Raw genomic sequence first — 26,215 nt, 5'->3', positions numbered from 1 at the left:
GGTACGATTGTAACAGACAGCAAAATGAAATTCACAAGTATTTGGATAAACTAAATTTTCAGCATAGTAAATGTTGAATATACTGAAAGTCGACACTAACTACTCTGTGTATTTAACAGAAAACACTTAAATTTGTATTGTCTTATGTTAACTATGAATTAAAAAAAATTGAAAATTTTAAATTCAGAATTACTGATTTTTCTGAAAAATTAACAACCAATCACAAAAGTCACACTAAACAGAAGAACATTACAGTCACTGATCCATGAAATATTTAAACAAATTATTATGGAAATTTTTTAATTATCCTAATTAAATACATAATTTTAAAAATTATAACATGCATCACACTACATAATCAAAATGAAAATGATGAAAGTAGAAATTTAATTCAAAATTCAATAGTCTAGTTCATTTGCTCCTATATTACACATTGCTCCTATAGGCACATTGGTTACTATTCAAAATATAAGTGTTTCTTCAAAATTTTAAATTTATTTTTTCTAGAACATATTTAGAAACACTATCCTTTATAAAAAAATATATAAATTTTATGTATTAATTAAATTTCACATATGAATATAGGTTTTTGACATTTGTGATATTTTTGACAGTGAGGTTTTTGACGTGACGGTTTAAACCATGGTTTAAACCGTCAAAAACTGTCACATGTCAAAAACCTTCCAACCCTGCTGACAACAAATGTCAAGCTTTGAAATGACTTTGTCTCAAAAAAGGGGTGCCTTGTTTTAGAGAACTGAAAACATGTAGGTTTTTCACTACTTAATGAAGCAAATAAAGTTTTTATTGACTAGTTTATTTCCTTTCCTATAGATAAACCTTCTACTATAACAATACAATGATGCTTCCAAATATAATTAGACCTTCTTACTGCAAAAGATTATACTGTTTTTAACAAGAAAAAAAAATATTTTCTTTAAGTTTTAAAATAAACAAAAAATCATTAAATTTTTTATTAAGTTTCAAAATAAGCAAAACCATTTGTATATTTTATTAATAACATTAAATGTAAATAAGAAATTAGAAATTTAAGTCAAAGGAGCATGATTATCACAAATTATTTAAAAAAAAAACTTGAAACTAATAAATAAAAAGCAAGAGATCATTGCTCAAGCTTTTACATTTATTCAAACATCTAACCTTTCTTCAAAAAAAAATCATATTTATGCACATATTCAGATATACATACCCTGTCTTATATCTCCCACTAGAAGAAACTGGTGTCCATTCAGAAATTGCAGAAGATGGCACTTGAACATTTGCATGTGTTAGGGTAGAATTAATGTTTAAGTTTTTCTGCTTTTCAATATTCATGCTTTCTTCTAATATTATCTTTTTCTTTTTATTTAAATGTTCGAAATTGCATTTAGGCAATGAAGCAATTTTTTCCTCCAAGTTGAACAAACTATAAATAAATAAAAAGTCTAATTACATCAAATTACAAAACAAAATGTATCAAACACTCCATTTTATCTGTTATAAATGGATAAAATGGAATACATATAAAACAAATATATTAGAAGAATATAACACATTAATTTAAGTATAAATTAAACTTTTATAAAGCAGTAATCATTAAATTTACTTTTTATGTCAGTTTAAACTCTAAAAATAAAAATAATAGAAAACATGTAAAAAAAATTCTCAACCTCTCAATGCTTTCAAGATTTAAAAAATCAATATAGTGTTGTCAAAATGATTCTTCTAAACCTTTTACTGTAAACATGTTAGAAAAAATAAGGCAGACAAAACTGACACACAAACTAGAAACACTGAAAACCATAAGTTGTAAATATAGCTTACAAATAAGGATTATATGTGAACACTTCTTTTCTGTAAAGCAAAGATAAGTATATTTGTTTAATTAAACTGTTACTTTAAACTGAAGAATAATCAACAAAGCATATGAAAAAAAAAATGTCAAGACAGCATTTTATATCACTAACACTATCAGAGCTGTACTTTTCCACTCACTTAGCTCAATTACAGTGAAACTTTTCAGGAGCGACCACTCTCTGTTCCACAGTAAAATAGTCGTTAAGGTAGGTTGTTTGTTCTCAGAGGTTACCTCCATTGATTTCAAAATGTTATCGAAGGTACATGATTTTTTGCAAACAATTTTAATTTAAGTCAGCGTCATTTTCTTGGTGCGAAAACGCCACTTGTATTGGTGTTATGAAAACCGGATCAATGAATAAAATCTAGCGTCAAGAGAAATGATTCTTACTGATATAATTATGTGGGTAAAAAACTTTACCTATTTTGAATGATAGAACTATTTTAAATAAATCGCTTAAGTTTGTATTTAATTAGTTTGCATTAAGCTAATTTTTACAATCTACTATTTGTTTTAATTAAACCTTAGTTATTTAATCAAATTTTAATTATTAAATCTGTTATAAAATGTTTTTCTATTATTATGTTTTACTTATATTATTCTGACATTTTAGACACTCTAATGCAACTATAATGCTGGTTTTGTTATAACATAAAACTTGGTATTTAATGATTAACTACACAATGTTTGGTTAATTTTCTTTAAAAGTTTATTATTAAGAATGAATGATTTAAACAGTCATGTGCACATTAATTTGAGGCTATGATTGCATCACCCTAACTGCAAACTATTTATTTTTAAAATGTAAAATTTTAAACATTTATTAATCAACTACAAAGTTGAATAAACATTTTCACACAGTTTATTTTAAAATAGAAAAAAGAAATGAAAATGACCTATTAACATTTTGCTTATTGTTGTTACAACTACTGTTTCAGAGTAACTCGGGAGTTATATGCTGAGAGCTGAATCTAAAAGATCAAGCACAGAATGATTAAAACTTAAGTATCCTTAATTAAGAAAGATTCCTTGTAGAGAACACCAATGGATGTCATATTTCCAAATTTATGAGTTATATATTAAAAGTCAGAAGATATTCATAGAGTAAAATTGATTTTAGAAAGATAAAACCTAAGTGAAAATTAGGTACACCATGCATCCAAATTTTCGACATTTAAAACACCAGACTTGCATAAATGTACTATTGCATGAGCAAAAATCTGAATCCTCACTTCTGTTGATATCAAATTATTTGTCCATGTTCATACTTATAACAGTTTTTTTATACACAACTTTTTAAAATAATTAAGCTAAATAAGCTACCATTTTCATGGTTTGAAATAAAATCAGTGGCAAAGAATTTAAAGGACTTAATATTCATTACTTTTCTATACAGAACCCTACAAAACAGTGATATATGCCTTTTAAGACATAATACACCACCACGTTATTTATATTATCAACAGTTTTTAGAATTAACTCATTTTAGTATGCCATTCATTTCCTCAAGATCAGAAATGAGTATTCATTGGGTTTTTTTCTACAGGAGTTTCAAACAAAACAAATGATTTAAGTAAATATACTAAGTGCTAATAATAGTACCAGATGATTCAATTAAACCAAGTTTAACTTGAATCACTCAGAACTAAAATTTATAGAAGAAATGCAAAAATAAAATACAGTAGCATGCTCATTAAGGGAATTGCAATGAAAGAAATTTCATCGCTGATGAATAGGAAGTTAATTTTAAAGTAAAAAGACAAGAGTAAATAGTGGGCAACATAAAATAATATAATAAAATAAATAAAAACTTTATTTTATATGGCTGAAAAATAACTATATTACCTTTCATCAGCTGCTTGAGATTCTATTTTTGTGGATTTATTTTTTGATTGGCCTTCTTTTTTTCTTTTCTTTTTAGAACCAAAAACATGATTCTCAATAATAGTTTCAACCTTTGTTTTCAGTTTACTGTTAGAGAGTACAGACTTCTTATTGTTATTTTGTTTGCGTTCTTTAGCAGATTGTAATAGTCCCTCAGTAATAAGAGCTTGATAGCGTCTACCTTTACACGTACGCTGAGAACTTCTTCTGGTAGGAGATTGAAAACCAGCTACTGAGTCATTAGAAATATTTGAAGTAGTCTTACTATCATTTTTAGTCAATTGTTCATTCATAAAAAGATTACACCACACACTAGACTTTTTAGGAGGCGAAACTAATTTACAAAAATATTTACTACTACTACTGCCACTACTACACTCAGGTATATTTGCTTCAATTGATTCTTGTTTGGAGAGTTCAACTTTAGCATTCAAAGAAAGAACATTATTCCGCTCCTTAGAATTAGCTATATCCTTAATTTTGCAATCTGAAGAGAAGAGCTTTACACAATTTTGTTCAACAAATTTGGCATGCTGTTTAAGTTCTGGCTTTACAATATTGTCACAATCTTCTTTGGACCGAGTATCTAATTCAAAACTTGTACTTCTTAAAGTGTCAACATTAGGTGATACTTTTACAGGAGATTTGACACAATCAGAACTATATGCTTTATCTACGGCAGATTCAATAGCAACAGAGAGAGTAAATGAGGAAGGTTCAATGCTGGGCACTGTACAAGGAACATCACAAGATTTGTTAGAGAATAATTTTGATAGAACTGGGTCAAGAAAGTCTGATTTAAAATTGCTTGGAGGCACAGGTTTTGCACACAAAAATTTATCTACAAAATGTTCAATTAGCTGTTGGTGGCTAGTGGTGATGGTTTTACTATTTACAGAAATGTCATTTTTGTCTTTGTTTTTACATAAATCAAGAGGTTGATCCTGAGTCAGAAAATCTGCATTAGATTTGCTTACATTGTTCCTAAAAGCCTGACTTGAAGCAGTAAAAGGTAAGTTTTGAGATCCTTCTTCAAGCTTCGTCTCCTCAAACTTGGCAAATGAGTCAGCGTTATTGGATGAAAAGCCACAATGGTTTGAAGTAGATGAATCATAAGATGTCATGGAAGGTATTCCTTCAGATGAGCTAAATGCAATAGTGGCACTTTCACGAACAGCATTACTTGTACAAATCTGAAAATGGTTAGTAAAGTTTAATTTTTACATACTTCCACTGACAAAAGTTAAAACAAGTTTAAGATTGTATCTACCATAATAATAAAACAAATAATATGAATAGTACATATACTATGTCCAATAGATTTAAGTTTACACATATCACTCTACATTTAATATCTATATGAATTATAATTACATTTAGTTTAAATATAACACAATCCTATTTCTTTTGTTTCTAAAATAAAACCATTAGCACAAAACAGGTTGCATATTTCACATAAAACGATTTTTTTTTCTTATTTCAAAAATGAACTGTCAGCTACTAAACCTCTCATATATTGCAGAATAGTGTTTTATTATATCCTATTAAAAAGACATTTTAAGTAAGGCCCTTGTTCATAATAAATTAAAACCTTTTTTACCTTTACTACCATGTCCTCTCTGATCGGATATTAAAAGTCACTACTCAGAAAATTCGAATTTCTATAACTTAATGCTTAGTAACCAAATAATTTTATGATTCTCAGCTATTACACAAAAATATTATATTATGTATTTTAAATTACTTAGGGCTTACACTCATTAAATAGCATTTTAAAGAACTTGGAGTGCAAAGGTGATGACAACTGAAGTGATTCTATTACTAAAGAATTTAGGGTCAGTTACTAAGTAACTAAAGAATTAAGGATCTAAACACTTAAAATATATTTTAGAACATGATGAAAAGCGGTGGAATAAAAAACTGACTTGCAAGTCACAATAAAAGAAAATCAATACTCTGTCAATTTAACTGTCTTGAAGACCAAAGCTACTATGTAGTCAGGGGACTGGGGCTAAGATTTTTTTGAAGCCACTGATGAAGAATATATTTTATAGCCCGATACAAGGATTTCATACAAATCTTTTGCAATAAAACAAAAACTAACATTTGGTAACTTTAAATTGGCTATGTGTCTTGCTACCAAGCATAGTCTTAAAAGTGAATGGAGTGAATGTTGAAAAATTTTCTAATTATAATGTTTCTAATTGAAACTAATCAATGTCTATCTACTTAAAACAAGAAATAATTTTTTTTTCTAAATTCTTATTGCTTTTTTATTTGTTCAATTTTTCATTATCAGTATTTTTAAATAATTAAATATGGTTTTAGCATGATTTCTAACAAATAAAATTTAAAATATACTATTAGTTAAAACAAATGAAAAATGATGCCACACTAAAATACTTATTAAGCAACTCCCCAAAAATTTGAAAAATAAAAATGAATTTTGGTACAGAGTTGGACTGGACGATAAATCAATGTATCGTGAATTATCGATTTAACGCATATATCAACAGGCCGATATAGCGACTTTGATTCTAGGCGACGCATCAGGAATCTGATTTAAGATTATGCTCCGGGTTTAACATGCAAGGATTCTTGCCTATACTAGCGCTATTACCGTGCCGATGAAGGCAATTTTGATTTTGAGCTACGAAGATGTTCGTTTCGTTATGTTGAATGACGAAAAGTGAGGATCAGCATTGAAATATAGAATGTGATGCATAGTTTCTTTAAGCGCCATTTTTGTCCTTGGGATTTTACTTTTCTTGAAGATTATTTTGAACGGGACTTATTTTGTAATCGCTGTGTGTTTTATTTGGACGGTATTTAACATTTCACGGAAATTATTTTCAGTAGACCTACTGTTAAGTGGCGATCGCAGCACAATCGCTGTTTTCTTAAATTTTCGTTCTGAACTAAATCTATTAATGAAAAGAAATCATGAATAAAAAAAAAGATTATTTATTGATTTTTTTTAAAAGTGATACAATTTAATATTTTACATATTTTGTATTTAAGTTACTTATACTTTGTTATAAAAAGTTAGTTTCTTTTTCATTTATTTAATGCACATAAGTGTAATAATTTGATAGAATTTGATTGTTTATAAACCAATAAATCTTCAGTCGTTTTTAATTTTAAAAAAATTAAGACAAAGCCTAAATTTATTTAATAAGCTTTTATTTTTCAGGAAATTGAAACAGAGTTGGCGTTATTTATTCATTTATTTTTTAAATTTAGCTGTTAGTTAAACTGACAATTTTTGTAATTAAATAAAAAGTTAAGCAATGTTTTAGCACTTTTCAATAATGTAACAATAGTGCTCTTAAATATAGTATATATATATATACAGATATTTTAATTTTCCTAAAAATTCTTTCGATACTTGTTCGTTTAATAATTTGTTAGATAGTCAGTATTATTTTTAAACATTTAAATCATTAGTCGAATTCATTTTAAAAAAAGGAAATAATAATAAATAAACTTACATTTATTTTCACACTTATTAAGACCATTTGACCATTAGTCAATACAACTTTATTTTTTTAAATAAGTAATTAAAAAAGGTCTAACGATGTTTCAAAAGCACCTTTTTTTCAACAAATAATTTTTAAAATTTTTTATTTAAGTGAACATTTCTTTGGTTTGTCTTTTACTCTTTTTTGTAAATTTATAATATATGTAAAATATTTTGTAACAGTTTTATTAATATTTTTAAAAAATCTCAAGACATTTTTAATTTTAAAAAAAATCAAAATAAAGCTTGTGTTTGTTTTTACTTTAAGACAATGTTTTTTTACATATGTCAATCCATCTTTATTTTAATTGAAAAAATTAAGCAATGCTATTGATGCTATAGAAGCCTTTATTTTTAGAATTCTCTTTCTTCTACAACAGATGTGAAGAAGAGAAAGAAACAATGAAAGAGAAATATTTAAGTCATTTTCCAATGGAGGAGAGTGAAGTGAAAAGCTTTAACGTTATCACACTTTCAGCTGAAGGTCATCTTTATTATTTTTACTCTTTGAAAAGTATGATTTTAGAATGTGAAGATGTTTGAGTAAAATTATGCAACATAATTTGGCATGTGGGTTAATGGAGGGAATGGAAGGGAGAATGCGTGAACTTGTATAGTATTAGATTTTGAAAGTCTGCTTTTATCCTGTTTTTTTTTTTTTTTTTTTTATTGCTAATTTAAAGAAAGATCATTTTTATATTTTTAATCCTTATATAAAGTTTATTTTAGCAATTTTTAGCACATCAATCATTTGATTTATTTATAATTGGGATATTATAAATTAATCATTAGCAATATAATGATAATGCAATCATGATTTTATGGTTAAATTTTAAGCAAAAAAGCTCATTTATTTACTTATTCTAACTATTTTTTGAAACTTATTTCAAGGATGCTTAGCTGTTCATCATTTGACTGGTTTAAAATTTTGGAAACCTAATTATTAATGAGATACTGATAAAAATATGTTTGACATCATGTTAAAAGTTTATTCGTTTGGAACTTTCTGTTTCATTCAATCACCAAGTCAAACCTTCTGCATACTCATTCCATGATAGGTGAAAAACCCAACCAGCAGAAACAGGATGTTTGTGATTCTTCCGTATAGTACAATTTTACACAAAACCACATTTTATTTTATTTATTTATTGTTATTATTATTTGTTGAATTTATAGTAATAATTTTTAGTTGTTTGATTAGTTTAAGTATTTAAAACTAAAAGATGTGCTATTACAATTGTGCTGGTTGGATTTTTATTTCTCACCAACCGTCAATCATGTTTGCAGAGTGAAATACAAGTGGTAAATGAATAAAGCAGAAAGTTGTGAAATAAATTAACTTTTATTTTACAACCATGAATATGTGAAATAAAGTACAAATGATTAAATAAAACATTAACAAAACATCCATACTACCAGAAACATGACACAGCATAGATTTCATTTCAGCAAAAGATATTTATATGGTAGCAAAAATTTAAGAAAACATAATGAGAGAGCAGAGATAACTGTTAAGTCTCAACCTTTTAAACATCAAGATTAGGCATCAGCAACCAATTACACAACTGAGCATTTCGCATACATAAAAATAAAAGTAAAAAGTAGAGTAGTAACTGGCTTAACACTAACTCATGCTATCATAGTCTCGAATGAGCTTGGTGATGTTACCACTCATGACAAACACTCAACATCAAAATTTTAAGATGTGATCCCTTGATTTAATTAGAGATTAATATTCTATATGACACAATTTAAAGTTTTCATTAATTTATTCTATTTTAATAACTTATTCCCATTACTTTTAGCTTTTTAAGAAAATTGGGATAGCTTAAAGTAGCATTTATTGACATAATACATTTCAGATTATGCGTTTGAATTGCACAAAATGTGCTATTTTAAAAAAGTTATTATGAAAATTATTGAAATGTATCATTTCAGATTTAAAGTAAGATGGTGTTTATTCATGAATTGTGTTTAATAATTATTTCAATTATTTTTAACAACTTAATCATATATTTTATAAATGAAGTTATTTGTAAAGGATGCATTCTGAGGATGAGGCATATATCCTAGGGCGGTGTATTTTTTCAAAATTATGGTAAATGTAATTAAATTTATTCTAATTCAAACTTATAATAAAACTTAATTACTATCTTCAAAAGAACCAAAAGAATAATTGAAATCGTTATCAAAAACACTCATCAATAAGATCATAGATTTCCAGATTTATGATTCACTAACCGGGAATGAAACAAGCCACCTTTGCTTCTCTAAAATGGAGAGTGAAACTATGCTCTCTAATGCTACACCAGGTTTTCCCCCATTCCCGAGAATAATTCTAATAAATCAAAACTCTTTCTTATCTCTCTACTATCCATTCACCTACCCTCTTTCTTCAGTTTGCAACTCTGATTTGTTTTTTTTCTCGCTAAAGCAAATTCACCTTGACACAGTAGTGAAAATAATATCTGCTTGCAAGAGCAGGCAGTAGCAGGGGGCATTTATTTGGTTATTGATAACTTGCTCAAATTTGTAAGAAATTGCATGAAACATTTAACAGGGTGTGTAGCCAAATCTTTGAATCAAAAATAAGCACTTTTAAAAAACTTTTCAAGCACTTTGCAAACATTTTCAAGCACTCAAAAAATTCATATTCAATCAATGATATTATTGAAAAACAAAAACTTTTTATAAACAGTTTTAGCATTAAAAAAAAACCCAAAAAGAAACGGACGTAAATCAAAACAATCAGTACTTTCCCACATCACCGAGTGAATTCAACTTGACCCTGAACTCAGAACAAAAGTACCCTTACCCCCTACGTCAAAAAAGTGTTAGAAGTAAAATAAAATAAACAAGAATAAAATTAAATTAAATTAAAAAGAAAAACATTTCATAAGGATCTGATATTCTCCATCCGAATCGGAGCACTCGGGTTTCGGTTTTAGGTGTGCACGCATGCGCAAGTCATAACGTGGGTACGGCAAGAAGTCCGCGTCAATAATTACGTAGCAAACACCCCATTTTTCGTTAAATGCATGGGATCCACCAGATATCACTGAAGAAGAAAAAAATTTTGTGAAAAAAAGCACTTTTTAAAAACACCAGCTGAAAAAAGCACCTTTAAAAGCTTTTAAAAACGAAATCCCCAAAAAAGCACCTTTAAGTACTTTTTACAAACGCTACGCACCCTGTTTAATCCACATTTAGAGTTTGTTCAGTATAGTATCGTATTAACCAATTTATCAAATGCTTAGTACTATGGTTAAAAAAAAGCTACCAAATTTTAAAGTGAAACTAGTAATTTTTATTAAAATTTAAGCAAGTTATTTCATCAGTTAGATAAGTTTACAGACATATCAAAAAAATAAAATTATTTTATAAATTATTGAAAAATAAAATTACACTAACCTCAGCAAATTCTAATAGGGTAGAACATGCATCTTGCAATTGACAATCTTGCCCATCATCAGGAGGTGGCTCTGCATAAGACTGGAATTCTCCATTGATTAAGTATCGTTTTTTAGGGGGCTTTGCAATTATTTCTACTCCTTTTTGAGCCATTAATGAATTGCCTAAATTAATGCTATCAGCAGTCTGTGTGCCAGAAACAGAAGTATTAATTAGAGAGCTTAAACCTCCCAATTGTTCATCATCTAAAATGAAAAGGACACAATTATAATTAGAGCATAAATAGCAATGCAAAAAAAAACTAATTACACAAGTAAAATACAAAAGCCACATCTAGATGAACAGTTAAAAATGCAGCCGAACTTCAAGAACCTGAATGCATATAATTAGACTTAGATAAAATAAAAAACTTTCTAAGATAAATGAAAAACTTTTTAAATCTGATTTTATTACAACATTCAAATTTCAAGTAAGGCGTTTTAGTATCACCTTTTTAAAATTTTAATATGACTCGATTTTTAAAAGGTCAATGTTTTATTATAATATTTTGTATGATGAATTTCGAACCACCCACTTCACGAATAATTTTTTTAGGCTCTCGATTAGTGACGATTGAACCGCTTATTCACATGGTTTCATTAATCGCACAGATGGGGATTTTAACATAACTTTTAAAATATCGATTATTTAACTCTATAATAGTTTGTACAGTAAATTTCCAATCATGCACTCAAAGAACCAGGCTTTTGTTTGTGATAATTTTATTGAAAATCTAAGAAGATCTATTGATTGCATTTTCGGCAGTTATTAATACAGATATTCATAGTTTTTAAAAGCAGTTTCTTTTATATAAAATAATATGGCAATACGTGAATTTTGAATCACATAGTTGAATAATCACTTTATGATACACCTAATCATGACAAAACAGTAAAAAATGTGCTAACTTATGTCAATCATTATAGTCTTATGAGAATTAAGAAAAAAATATGCAAGTTTTCTTGCATATTAAAAAAGCCATAATCACAAAAAACGGATTTTGCTTCCATATCTAATTTTTTTTCATTATAAAACAGCATGCAATCCCTGTGGCAGAATTTTTCGGGCTTCTTTGACATACCTCTCTAACACTAAACATCTTTCAGAAAGATACTTAAAAATAACAAATATATATGTTACTAATTTAAAGTAACAGAAACGTTAACTTCAAAAAATATATAAATAAATAAATTGGATCAAATAAAATAATTTTTTAATTGAATATGCAATTTTTTTTTAAAATTCTGATATTATGGGCAATATTCTCACATTTTGTAGGAAGATAACTCACTATTTCTTTCCTTTTTCATATTTTGTAAGTCATCATCACATTAAAAAAAAAAAAAAAATCGTGAAATCTGTAGCAGTAACTACCAAAAAAAAAGAGATTGACGGCGAAATCATGCAAATTTGACTCTTCAAAAGGGATTACTAAATGCGTGTTTTCAGTTTGAGATCCAGTTGTTGTAATAAATAATATCAGATTAAAAATATCAGATTTTAAAAGAAATGCGGAAATCAGTAATAATAACTGCATGAAAAAATAGAACAAAAATTTCTACAGAAAAGAAAACCAAATTTTTTACCTTCATTCTTTATTTTTTATTATTCTCAAATAAGAATAGAAAAATCATTAGCATTTTTTCCCACTTCAATGTGCGGAAAAGGCATCTTTTGGACATATTTCAAAAGAATAAAAGAAAAGAAAAATATTTTACTTCCCAAAGAAAAAATCTTTCTGCAAGAACTCCGTAACCTTCTGCGACAATGTCACCGCGATTCTGCCATGGGGAATGCGATATAATGCTCATTTGAATAATCACGAAAAAAGGGGAAATTGAATGCACGAATTTATGAAAAATACTTTAATTTTGGCACAGAATGATGGAAAACACAGCGAAAATAAAAAAAGGTTCAGAAAAATGCAGATTTGTTAACAGCTATGAACTTGTCACCTGTCTCTTTGGTTCTCCCTCTTCAGTAAATATATGCCCATAAGTCGGGGGTTGCCAGAGAAGTGTGGATATATAGTATAATTAGGGATTGCTGTGATCTAGGGGGTTACTGAATGAATATCAATGCTATTCAATCACAAATTTATTGATAACACAGTATATACAACTATTATTTCAATCATCCAAGTTAAATTAAACTTGCTTAAGTTTTTAACCTCCTGTTTGTTAAAATTGCAACACCATGAAGGAATCGTCATAATTAAATGAAATTTAATACACAGTTGAGTGGTAGTGGTGGTACAAATAAATTATTAAACTTTCAAAGCAAACAAACAATAACAAGAGATCGAAATCAGTATTTTGTGTAACCACCACACTCTGCAATAAATGCTGCTACACAACGTGGCCTGGAGTCAGGCAAACTTTGAATATCTGTCTGAGGAAGAGAATTTCATACTGTTTGTATGCGTACCCAAGGTTTGTCTGTAGAAGCAACGGGACAAGCATTACGAGCGAGACGCCGACCAACAAAATCACACACATGTACAATCGGCGACATATCTGGGGAATACGTTTGGCCAAGGAAGAAGTTGTACCTGGCGCCTTTTAAGGAAGGATTGAACAGTCCTAGCAATATGAGGGTGGGCATTGTCCTGTTGAAATACAGCACCTGGCAAGGCTTGAAGGAAGGGAACAGTTTGGGGCTGTAGAACTTCACTGATGTACCGGTTGCTGTTCAGATTACCCACAATTCGTAGCAATTGAGATTGTCCATGATATGCTATGCTACCCCAGACCATAACTCCGGGTGTTCGCCCACTGTGGCGTTCGATAACGCACTCCGGAAGATGGCGTCCACCGGCATAGCTTCTGACATGAATGCGGCAATCATGGTACCACAAATTGAAGCGAGATTCATCAGAAAACACGACACACTGCCAATCAGCAAGCCAGTCCCTATGCTGGTTGGCCCATTGCAGCCGCAGGCAGCGAAGGTTTAGCGTGAGGGGGATCCTGTATAAAGGAGTCCTTGTGCGCAGTCCACGCTGCAGCAGACGTCTACGAATTGATAAAGCACACAATGAAACACCTGTTGCTATTGACCACTGTGCTGCACGTAGTCTAGAGGGAGACGTACGGTCTGTTAGCGCAACGCCGAACAGGTGTCTATCATCACGAGCTGACGTGACATTTCGGGGTCCACTCCCGCATTTCCGAGTTGTCCGACACTCGTCCATCCACTGCTTTCAAACACGCATCACTGTGCTGCTGTTACGCTGCACACGAGCGGCTACTGCACGATAAGATAATCCAGCTTCACGAAGGCCAATGATTCTCCCCCGTTTAAACTCCGTAAGTTGTTGAAATCTCGCTCTCTTTCGTCGAATAGGCATAAGTAATGACTAAGCTACGTTTACCACTAGCAGATAACCACTGATAACCATACTCGCTTGGCTACAGCCGTATATTTATTCTGACCCATTCGCCGTTCAGAGGGCGCTATACGCATGCTCTACGGGGCTGAAATTCTAATCATTTGCATATCATGCTCTACTTTGCATTTCCTGAAAATTTCAGCTCACTCGCGTAAGTCCTTCATGGTGTTGCAATTTTCACAAACATGAGTTTAATATTACATAAAGATATTCAAAAAAGTTCACATTTTTGACAATTAGATATAATTGATGAATAACTGGAAATCTATATAAATCATCTTCAAAAATTAAGCGGTGATTTTAAATTATGTTTTGGAGATATTGAAAATATGGATATCCCAGAAAGGATTATCACGGTACTTTCTGTTCAAGTTAAAATTATTTACAATCATTTGCAAGATAAAGTAGTTGAATTAGTGATCATTGAAGCAAAGATGCATTTTAGTAATTCAATTGTGAGTAAATTTTGGACAAATATAAATATTACACAAAAATATTCAAACTTTGTTATACAGCACTCTCCATTTAATTGGATTCCCAAGCTCATATATGGTTGAATCTGGCTTCAGTCATGTTAATTCTATTTCAGCAAAGCAGAGGAATAAATTTAATGTGGAGTTTGTATGGGATTAAAGACTAAAGCTTACAAAATTTGAAAAATTGCAAATCTAGCCAAGCATTTATCAAGCATATCTTTCACATTAATTTATGTAAAAATTTGATTGTGTCAAATAAAAAAAATCATTAAAGAAATAGGTATGTTTGTTTGTTTTTAAAAAATCATTTTTTATGCAAAGAAAGGTCAATAATCAAAAAAGTTTAGTGGCTGCTGCTCTAAGTATATCCATGATATTTATATGAAATACTTTCCGTAAGTGTTTTTAAATATGTGAAAAAGATTAACGGAAGAATATTCTCAGGCAAGAGAAAAAGTCTTTAAAAAGGTTACAGAGTAATGAAATTAATAACAATAACTTCAGCAACTTACCTACTAATTTTCCTATAGTTATACCACAATTTTCAGAACTTTTCTCATTCTGCTGAAATACTCTGTTTGTTGGTCGAGTTACCAAAGTTCTAGCAGGAGGAGTAGGCAATTTATACCATTTGAAATCTGGATGAGCTTTCATAAATGCTTCTTTGTACTAAGACAATAAAAAATAAACATTAGAAAAAATACTATGGTTATTTAATATAGCTATTAATAAATAGGTTGTAGGAATTAAATAGCTTAAAATGAAATTAACAAGAAATTTATTGATACCAATATAACATAAAATTGTTACAAGAGTGTAATTGAAGCAAATCCTTAAAAATTTAGAAAATGGCAAGGAAAAAGACACTTCTCATATGCATTCTACAATAAAAATAATCCTGCTTATCTAATTTACTTTTCAACCAGTATGTTCATCTTAAGAGTTTTCTAAAATTCATTAAGGTGATCATAATTGATAAGTATTTACACTCAAGCCAAGTTTCAATTTAAGGAAGCATACAATGATAATTTGTATGTTTCCACTAACTTCACAAAATCAATAAAATAAGTGAAAATGGGTTCTCATTCTCATTGAAAATATTGATTCTATGCATTTAAATAATATAATCAGAAGACAAAATAAACCTCTTAGTAGCGGGCTAGAGTTAAAAGGAACACTCTTTACAAATGGTGGTGATCCTTTATCATGATAAGCATCCTGAACATAATACATAATGTAAAAAATTCAAACTCCAGAGAATACATTTTTAGTTATTAAATTACTGAGAATTTAAAAAAAAAAAATTTATCAAGATGAGGCAAACAACAATATAAGGTAAGATACAGAAAATAAATAAAATAAATATATCCTATAATTTTTAAAGACATATTTGCATAAACTGAATAAGAATGTTTCCTGCATTAATAGGAATAAATTATGAATTTTAAAACTATTTGGTCACAATAATTGAATACAAAAGTGTAGAAAAAATTTAAAATGTTAGCAATAAAGCAAGTAATATAAAATATTTAATTAAAATAATATATTATAAAATAATATATTATAAAATAATTAATTATAAAATATTTAATTATTTAAAATAAAGCAAATTATATCAATCTGATTTTAAGTGTTTGCAAATTCTGAATAGCCTAAAATGCAATTAATATACTAAATTAGACCTGCCAATGTAAAAAATGCCAGAGTCTTTTGGGGACAATGTCATAAATCAACAAACAAAATGAAAATTAATTAAAAAAATAATAAATCACGCATTTTCTAAATTAAGTTTAAAGTAATTCTTATACCCTTAAAAATTAGTAACTCAGACAGAGTAAATGATAGAGTATTTTTTAAAAACTTGAGATAAAAACTTACTTCAACTTTTTTTTGTTTGATTTTAAAACGAAATTCTCCAGAGTTTGTTGTGAGTTTGATTCTTTGTTCCAGAGTTTGTTTATTTTTTCCTGAGTCTGTTTTTTTTTTTTTCCACAGTCCACCCTGAGTTTATAACTATTGAGGTTCAACTTCATTGCTTTGTAATTTTGAACCCAACGCAGAAGACAAGGGAATTCCTGGATCAAACACTGGGATAAACTAGCCTTTATGGAGGACTTTTCGATGGAATTAACCCACATTTTGGTAACACGAAGAGAAAAATCTTGAAAACACCCCACAGTTAGCCTAGGGTCAAGGGGATTCTAACCCATGATCAATCCAAAATTAAGAATATTTTACGCAGGCTGAATATTCTTTCACAGGTTATCTCTGAGATAAATGATTCATACTGCCAACATTAACTTGGCCAAAAACTGCATGCATTTCTTTTCTTGCTACTATCATTAAATTATTTTCCAGCGATCATATCAAAAATATGAACAAATTCTGAAGCAGGAAAATTTTTTCTGAGCTATTTCAGCAAGAATTAAGATATTTATCTAAAAACAGAAATCATCAATGCACAATTTTTTAAAAACAATATTATACTTTTTTTTAGATTTATCAAACATTTCAAACTTTTAAAAGGTTCTAAAAAAGAATTAACGACTAACCAGACATATTATTTGAACTGCAAAATCACTTATCTGGGAGAAAGAGTTAGAGGGCTGTATAGAAAATGTGCCCCAGTCCTCTTAATTTATGAAGTTATTTACAAAAGAACCTGAAAAAATATTTGTTGGTTTGAGGTCTTGAGATAGGACACAAAAGCCTGAGAATTGGCAGGACTGCACATGTTTCAATATTTTATAAGTAATTATTTCTCAGTTTTATTTAAAAAATTTATATAATAGACTTAATGAAATCTTTGTATAGTGCACTTATTTTACTTTAAATACCACTGTATACCTACCAGCTTTCATGATTTTTACGAACAATATTTATTTATGTTATTGATCATATGCTAGATAGATATCCAAGTAGAAACACAACAGGCAAAAAAATTAATTTCCTAGCTCACTAAAATTATGAATCATGCAACAACAACACAGCTACCATCATAAACAGAATATGGCAAAAAGTAATTAGATTCAATAAATAAATTTTCAAAGAATTTTAAGTCGATTAGCTTACAAATTAGAGAGACAGGTCAGTTTCCCTTTTAGCACCATAACAGATCTTTCCTTTATCTCTAACAAGCAGAGTATTACAACAAAATTGTCACTTAAAATATATTTCAAAAGTTTCCCATAAATTAAACTATTATGAATAACTTTACCACTAGCAAAGGTAGGTCATTAACCTCGTAAAACAACCTGTTTGGCCAAAGCAGTATAGGAGGATTTTTCTGATGGATCCAAATTTGCCCACCATTCTCCCAAGATCTTGGTTATACTACGATTCTCTAAATGAGGGTATTTCTCTCGGACAATATCTCTGTGGCGTTTACAAAAGATGAAAAAAGCATTCATCGGTCTTCGTACACCAGGCAAAGTTTCTTCAATACTGAACTCTTGTTCATTTTCTGATGGATTATCCTAAAAAAAAATAAATAACCCCATTTCAGTTAAAACAATTGCATTGACACTTAAATCCAAACAATGTATTCTTAAGTGCTCAAAAATATTATATTAATTTTAAACTTGTGCAATCTAAAAAAAGGCTGCTTGTTGAAACAAAAAAAAAATTATGTCTCAATTGCTATACACATGGCTATGAAAATTGTTTAGAACAAATCTACTTCAAAGTATTGAATTAAGTAGTTTTAATACAGTTGTAACTCAATAAAATGACCATTGTCTTTCAAAAGAAAATGGACCAAATGATCCAAGGTCCCCTAAAAGGAAAAAAATATAGTAAATATTTACTCATAATTATTCAGACTCTAGGCAGCCAACCAAACAAAAAAAATCTTTTTTCCTAGAAGCAAACATTACATAAGGCATTTCATTTCCACTTGTTTCTCTCTCATTCTGATGATTATTTCGAATTTAAGTTATTAAAATTTTGAAATGCTTTAATCATAATATCACACTGTTTGTTGATCGTTTTTCAGCAGTTATTTGTTTGTTTTTTTCGGTCGTTTCCACAATCCCACTTTTGATATTTTTAATAAATGTTGTTATGGTAAGCAAATTTACAACAGTACTAAAAATTTTACTCATTACAGTTAAGTAACTGAATTTAATCGAGCTACAAGATCTACAAAAGCAACAGTAATTAGGTAATATTAGCTGGAATAATAATAAAATGGTATCAGGGTGCTATTTATTGGACATCAGAACAGGTGTCATATAATCAAGCATCAGATAATCAGAGTTCTAGTATCTTCTGCTAATCACAACTTTGTATTTCAATCTAATAGACAACTTACTGCTGGGAGAAGAAATTATCTGAATTTCTTTTTCAACATGTAGGGTACGGGTGCACAACCTTTTTGAGTGAAGGGCCACATTAACAGCAGATTGATCTATGAAGGGCCACATGCCAAAGTATTTAGACAGATATACTGACAGCAATTTTAGGTAGTAAACGTTATATAAACACCGTTGTTCTGGGCACTAAATTCTTTTTGTCAGTTAACCTTGTAATATGTTTGCATAAAATTAAATGCTTAAAACTAAAATGTTTAAAATTAGAAACTGCAAAACTGATTACTTAGGAAAAAAACAGAATCAGAATTTTTTTTTTTAGATAAATAGAAATAATTAAAAACTATGGGAAAATTCATATTTTTTTTTATCATTCTACATAATACAGAAGTCAATTTAAACATAAATTTTAACATTAAAAAATTTGTTTATAGAATTAAATTTAAAAATAAATTAATATTCTAGTTATTAAAATAAATGCAAGTTATTTTAATACAAGTTATTTTAATAAATTACTTTGATTTAAAGAAAATTTATAGGGTAAAAAATTATTAAAATTAAGTTTATTATAATTAAATTAAAATTATTATAATTAAAATTATTAAAATTAGTAGGGCAGTGTTTCCCAAACTTATGACTTTTGTGTACCCCTTCTAAATTTTTTGTAACGTTAAAAATGAATGAATTATTTACTATAAAAAAATTGTACAAAAGTTAAAAATCACAACTGGCTGTTGACACCACTAATTAATAACTGTTAACTCTGCAAAAATTAGCCAATAGAAAAATACGTAATCATAAATTTTAATGGCTAGCTCCGTTTTTAAATAAAATATTTTGAAATTGTCGTTTGTTACAAGATATTTTGCATAAGAACGCGTACTCCCGCTAAACTATTCCCATACCCCTGGGGATACGCGTACCACACTTTAGGAAACACTGTAGTAGGGAATACACTTTAACTGTATAACATTTATTTGAAATTAATTATAAGAGGCAGGGACTGAGAGAGGGAAGGAAAAAAAAAGAAAAAAAAACATTAATTTTGAAGAAATTATTTTTCATAATAAATAAAAACTATTAAGATACTTGTGTTTGCAACTTTTTATGACAAAAAAATTTTTAACACGACACTATTTTCAATTAACACAAATATAATTAACAATCAATTAAAATTTACATTACTTTACAAAGCTTATCTTGATTACATTGTTTTACAGTTAAAATTTAATAAAATACAAATCATTTCCCACCATATGATCATATATGATATAAAATGGTCTAACTTGGAAGAAAATGGTTTAAAAATTTTTTTATTGGTTATCCTGCAATTTGCAAATTTTTTATATATTGTGATGAGTAAATGCCAGAACACGAATCGCAATCTGTGATTTAAAATCTCGTGAATACGAATCGTGATGGATGATTTTTTAATTTTTTTAATATTAATACGAAAAACGATGTACAATTTTTAAATCGCGTAAATACGAATCACATATATACTTTTAAATTGCTAGAAGAATCCTAATGTGTGATTTTTAAAACATGTAAATACGAATTGCGATATGTGATTTTTAATTCATGTGACAACAAAAAGAATAGGTTGGGTGAGTGTTGTTAAACTTGAACGGGTTCATGGGACTAAACAAATATACACATGTTTTGAATTATTTTTTTGCAAAAGAAACCGTGTTTAATACAAATATACACATCTCGCTTTTTTTTTACAATCTCTTCAGAAGTTGTCGATTTGGCTAAGATGCTTTATTACTTTTTAAGTGACAAAAAAATAAATAATTCAAATGGAATCGAATTTCACGAGTTGTAATATTGTGATAAAATATCAGAATATTCAAAATCACAAGTAAAAAGGCAGCAATAACAGGAACGAAAAACACAGTCGAAAAACCTCGTACATTTATGTCAAAATCGGCATAAATAGAGCACATAAATAGTAATCATTTTAATGTGCGATTCAAAACTCCCGTAACTATAGAATTAAAAATATCAGAATTTTTTTAAATCACGGGGAATAGCATAGTAATAACTAAAAAAAAATTATCAAAATCCTTTTATATTTACGATAAAATCGGTGTAAATAAAGCGCGTCAAAAAGTTATGTGCTTAAACGCGGATTCGAAATATAAAGTATCTCAATAGCATATAAAAATGATCAGGACTTTAAAAACCTTGTGGAAATGAGTAGCAATAATTGTCAAAATAGCGATTGAAAAATATTTTGATTTGTGATAAAATCGGATTAAATAAACCACGACAAAAAAATGGTTATCAAAATGAGCGATTCTTTACTCGCAATTCGTAATAATATTGTACTAAAATATTGATATTTTAAAAACCATTCATAAAATGAGTGGAAATAACTACTGAAAAAATGATCAAAAGTCATTTAGATTTGTCATGAAGTTTATGCAAATAAAGCGTTTCATAACTTTCAAAAATTAGGATTTCAGAAACTACAAGAAAATAGGTAGCAATAACTACCGAAAAGTCATTGGATTTACAATGAAATAGGCATACACGAAAAGCGTCAAAAGTGATAACTAAAATTTAAAATTCGTGTATCGTAATAATTGATGTACAGTAGGAAACCGATTATCCGGAACGATCGGGACCATCGCTATTCCGGATAACTGATTTTTCCGGTTTTCTGAATCGCTACAAAAAGTAGTTTTTTTTTTTATTGTAAAACCCAACTAAAAAAAAATTATTTGGAAATAATCTTGAAAAAACGAAGTAATACACTAATAATTATTTCCAAAATGATGCTAGGGTAAACATCTTTCAAAAAAGAAAGAAAAATCCTAAAATCATATGAGGAAAAAAAAAAATTTTTTTTTAAATAGCGGGAATATTTATCGAATTTCGCTCCGGATTTTTGGTTTTCCGGTTTTCTGATTTCCGGATAACGGGTTCTGTACTGTATTAAAAATATTGGGATTTTCTAAACTATGCTAAATACATACATACAAACCCTCGAAAAAAAGCAATAGCAAAACAACTTGGATTGAGATTAGGTGGGTCAAAAACTTTATAAATTTTAAATAAATTAACATTTTAAATTTCCGATTTCTTTTTATTTTTTCAAAAAAAGAATTTTTTTTCCATTTTGTTCAGATTGTTGCCGCGGGCCGCACATCAAGGGTTGGCGGGGCGCATTTGTCTCGCGGGCTGCAGGTTGCGCACCCCTAATGTAGGTTTTTTTTTAAGTACTTTTTTAGTGCTTTTTTTTCTTTCACATAAGACATTTAAAAGAAAAAAGAAATAAATTTTTATCTAATATTTTTTGATCAACACATGAAGAACATTTATAACGAAATATTTATATATATACACCCTGAGGTCTACAACAAAATAAAAGTTATAAAATTATTATGATCCTTTTTTCATCTTTTGTTTCAATTAGACATATTGCATTACATTTTTACTTTCTGCCAAAATCAACAAAAAAAAATCCCCCTATTTAAATCTTCATATATTGACACATCTAATAGTACAAACACCATTTTTTCTAGTGAACAATCTTTTAAATGTTTGCCATTTCGGAATTACTTTTTGATTACCAATTTTATACTTTTGTGTTTGCCTCTATGATATTCTAGATAATATATGCCTCTTTGTATTCTAGATTAAGTTACTAATGCATTTTTTTCCTCAAAGTTTATCCAAAGTTGCATTTTTCTCTAACAAGTCTACATAAAAAAAATATTAAGCGTAAATGACAACATAAGAAAAAAAGACTGTGCTCTTATGGACGGAATAAATGTTTCTTTAACAAGATTTGGCATAAGAATCAAAATTAAAATTCTAGATTAGTGGAACTCCACAAATTAGCTGAAGAGTCGTATGCCAGTCTAATTATTGATTGATACATAAATCATCTGGTAAACAGAAGAAAGTAAGGTATTCAACTTGTTTGTGCAATACATTATTTGATATTCCAAATTTTATGTTTAGCTCAATAATATAATTGCAAGAATAAACAAATACTCAGATAACCATTTCGTTAAAGAAATAAAATAATTAGTAGATCCTTAGGCTTCAAATCACAGAAAATCTGTAAGAAAAAATCAAGCTTCTTTAAAAATATTTACCATTCCATATGAAAGAAAGGAATGCTGGAATCGATGTTTGTCCCAAGTAATGAAGAACAACCTCAATCATCGATTAGAAACTGAGGCAGCCCTAATCACTTGACCCTCTGCTATAACTGCAATACATAAATATTACATATAACTACCAATTCAATATACAAAAAGTTAACTCAAAAATTGTGTAAACAATGCTCATTAACATTAGTGTGAATAATAATAACATAACAATTTCGGGAGAATTAAAAAATAACAATTTAAAATTTGTCAGCTAAAAAGATCTAAATGACAATTTTTTTTAAATCTGATACACTTAAAAAGAGTGATTACTGAATTACTGTGAATCACTTGTCCCTCTGCTATAACTTCAATACATAAATATTATCTATAGCTATCAAAATGCAAAACAGAAAGTTACTTCAAAGACTCATTAACATTAGTGCGAATAACATTTACGTAACAAATGATTTCTTAAAAATTATGAGATAACAAAAAAATATAAAATTTGTCTGCTAAAAACAATTGTTTTAAATTACATACACAGAACCCGTTATCCGGAAATCAGATTTATTTTTTAATTTATTTTTTAAATAATAGGGATATAAATAAATTTCTTAAGTGATTTTAAATTTATTTTTTAAATAAATACCTTTATTTTTAAAAAATGCACATTTAAATGTTTATTTTCTCATAATTTTCAATTTAAATTATAGAAGAAAAGCTTTCAACTTGTTTATCAATTAATCATTTTTTATTAGTTTACTTTTTAAAAAAAAAAAAAAATCGCACAGAGATTGTCTTTTAGCATGCATTTTTATTAACCACAAATTTTTCTCATATTTTGAAAATGAGAGAGAATTACTTTTTGAAACATACACATGAAAAAGTATAAGATAATTTAAAAACTGCTGACAAAATTCAATTATTACATAACATTACATATCTTGATAAATTTTTACGGTGCTAAGTAAGTGTCCTTTCAAAAGTTCTCTTTTCAGAGAGGAAGTGCCCTGTCCTTTTTTATTCCTAAGGAGAGCTCTGTACTTACTAAAACTAAAACCATATAAATATTAATTATACAAAATAAAATTTAAAAAAAATTCTCATAGACAATTATTTAAATAATTACAAGTTATTTAAAATATTTTAACCGAATATTATGGAAGTAACGTATTGAAAAAATAATACATTACTTCACACATGAAGCTAATAATTCGCAATTGATTCGTGATTACATAAATTATATAGAAGAGGTAATTATTAAATCGCAGTAATTTTCTTAATTAAAAATTATTAATTTAACAAAAATATACAATATTAGAGTAATATAATAAAATTTATGAGATTGATTGCAAGCTACTTATCCCATGTATTTTAATTTGCCAAGGTTAAATATAACATAATATATTTATGTTATAAAACAAATATTTCATTGTGGTATACAATACCACAGAAACAAAGTAATTTACTTCTATAGGGGTGTCAGACTCACCCTTAAGTATGTAAATATACAATTTTAAAAAAATTTAAAATAAAGCAATAGATGCATCAGCACCAGCAACATTAAAAGATCAACTTATATGTTTTTAAAATATTAATGAAATATATTTTATTCAATAAGTTTAACAATACAAATAAATTTTTCTTCATCTATTTAAAATATGTTCAGATAAACAACACAAACATTGACTCATTGCATAATATTAATACATTACTTTCACATATTTGCCAAAACAATAATGACCTTGAACTCAATATACATTCAGATAATATGTATGTCATAATTCACCAAATATTTTAAAAATATTAATTATAACCAATAGTTTAATAAAAATCATATAGAGACAAAAAGGTAATATATAATTCAAGTTGATTTCATAACTGATGACCCATATTCATTACCGCTCCCCACAGGGAAAAAGGTGACAAAAAGAAAATTTAAAATGTTGCAATGACAATAACGCATCAATTAATTTTTTGCTACATAAGAAATATTTTAAAATTAATTTTATTTCTTTCGCATCTGAAGTTAATTAAAATTGCATTATTCCATGAATAAACATACATCGTACTTACCTGAAATATGTAAACATTAATATATACCAACAAACAAATAACTATTTTAAATTCAATATCAGGAACGTTTTATAATATATAAACCACAGAAATTCAGCAATAAACTACAATCAACCGATAAAACTGACAGATTGTTATAACATCTTCAGCTGACTGGAGAAGAAAGAAAAAGAAAAAAAATAACGGTATTTTTTCATTGTGCAGATCACTACCGGGTTACAACAATAAACGCTAATTTCTTCAACATTTGTTAAAAGTTTTAAATTCAGGTCGAATTCAAAATAATTGTTTGAAATTAAAAAAAAAATATTAACAAGCATATAAAATCTTAATATCTTACACAATTACAAATGAATAATAATGAAGATATGAAACACTATAAGCGCATCTGCTATATTTATAATAAAGATTGCACAAAACTTGTAAATACGAAAAACATAAAGAAACACTATACCTCACCAATTTTGTAAAATTCAGTAATGAGTCAAAAAATATGTACTTAATAATCATTCAATGAAACTGTATTGTTGATCACAGCGGCTAACAGTAGAACAAAACTACTAAAAAGTTGAATGGAAATTGGGACAGAAATGATTTCTAACTTTAAAATAGTTAAATACAGAAACATCATTTTCGATTACGAACGATTTCCCATTCCAAAACCAAAAACATATCAAAACAATACACTTATTAATTTTGAAAATTACTAACATACCTGTGCAGAATCCGCCATATTAAAAATTACCTATAAAAATAAAAATAAAAGAAACTAACGGCACCAGATTTGATACTTCATAAGACAACTTTCAATGATTTTAGTTCAAAAAATCGACGTGGAAGCGCTTCTATCGCTAACAATAAATACGAACAGTTTTTTTTAAAGTGGCATGCGTTACCTGGAGGCAATGTAAGGAACTTGGGAAACTGGTCGTTGTCTGTTTATATGTTAGAATGGTAAACTGCATAAACCTGCAGATGGCGCTATTGGTCAGATACAGACGAATGTTTACTTTAATAATGAAACGGATCCAGAAGTTTCTTTCTTAAGTTGCATGCGTTACCTGTAGGCAATGTAAGGAACTTGGAAAAAAGGTCTCAGTCTGTTTATGTATTAGAATGGTAAACTGTATAAAGCTACAGA

General features: G+C 28.3%; 1 protein-coding gene across 8 annotated transcripts in view; it reads right to left on the bottom strand.

The window, feature by feature from the left end:
• Window positions 1-25,911, bottom strand: part of LOC107437110 (HMG box transcription factor BBX) — a 36,693-nt gene extending 10,782 nt beyond the window's left edge. The window contains exons 1-7 of one of the 8 annotated variants that reach the window (XM_016049008.4): window positions 25,790-25,911; window positions 23,002-23,117; window positions 17,652-18,055; window positions 15,092-15,248; window positions 10,674-10,918; window positions 3,704-4,935; window positions 1,211-1,426 (exon numbers count right to left, since the gene is read on the bottom strand). In XM_016049008.4, the coding sequence (XP_015904494.1) occupies window positions 1,211-1,426; window positions 3,704-4,935; window positions 10,674-10,918; window positions 15,092-15,233 (1,835 nt within the window). In that variant the 5' untranslated portion in view covers window positions 15,234-15,248; window positions 17,652-18,055; window positions 23,002-23,117; window positions 25,790-25,911. Of the gene's footprint in view, window positions 1-1,210; window positions 1,427-3,703; window positions 4,936-10,673; window positions 10,919-15,091; window positions 15,249-17,651; window positions 18,056-23,001; window positions 23,118-25,528 lie in introns of all 8 variants that reach the window. The other 7 variants (XM_016049005.3, XM_016049006.3, XM_016049001.3 and 4 more) reach the window with 7 other exon arrangements.
• Window positions 25,912-26,215: the final 304 nt, after the last annotated feature.

This window comes from Parasteatoda tepidariorum, chromosome X1, assembly GCF_043381705.1.
Source record: "Parasteatoda tepidariorum isolate YZ-2023 chromosome X1, CAS_Ptep_4.0, whole genome shotgun sequence".
Lineage (NCBI taxonomy): Eukaryota > Metazoa > Arthropoda > Arachnida > Araneae > Theridiidae > Parasteatoda > Parasteatoda tepidariorum.
Note: the sequence above shows the minus strand (reverse complement) of the source record. Positions and strands in the feature narration are given on the sequence as shown.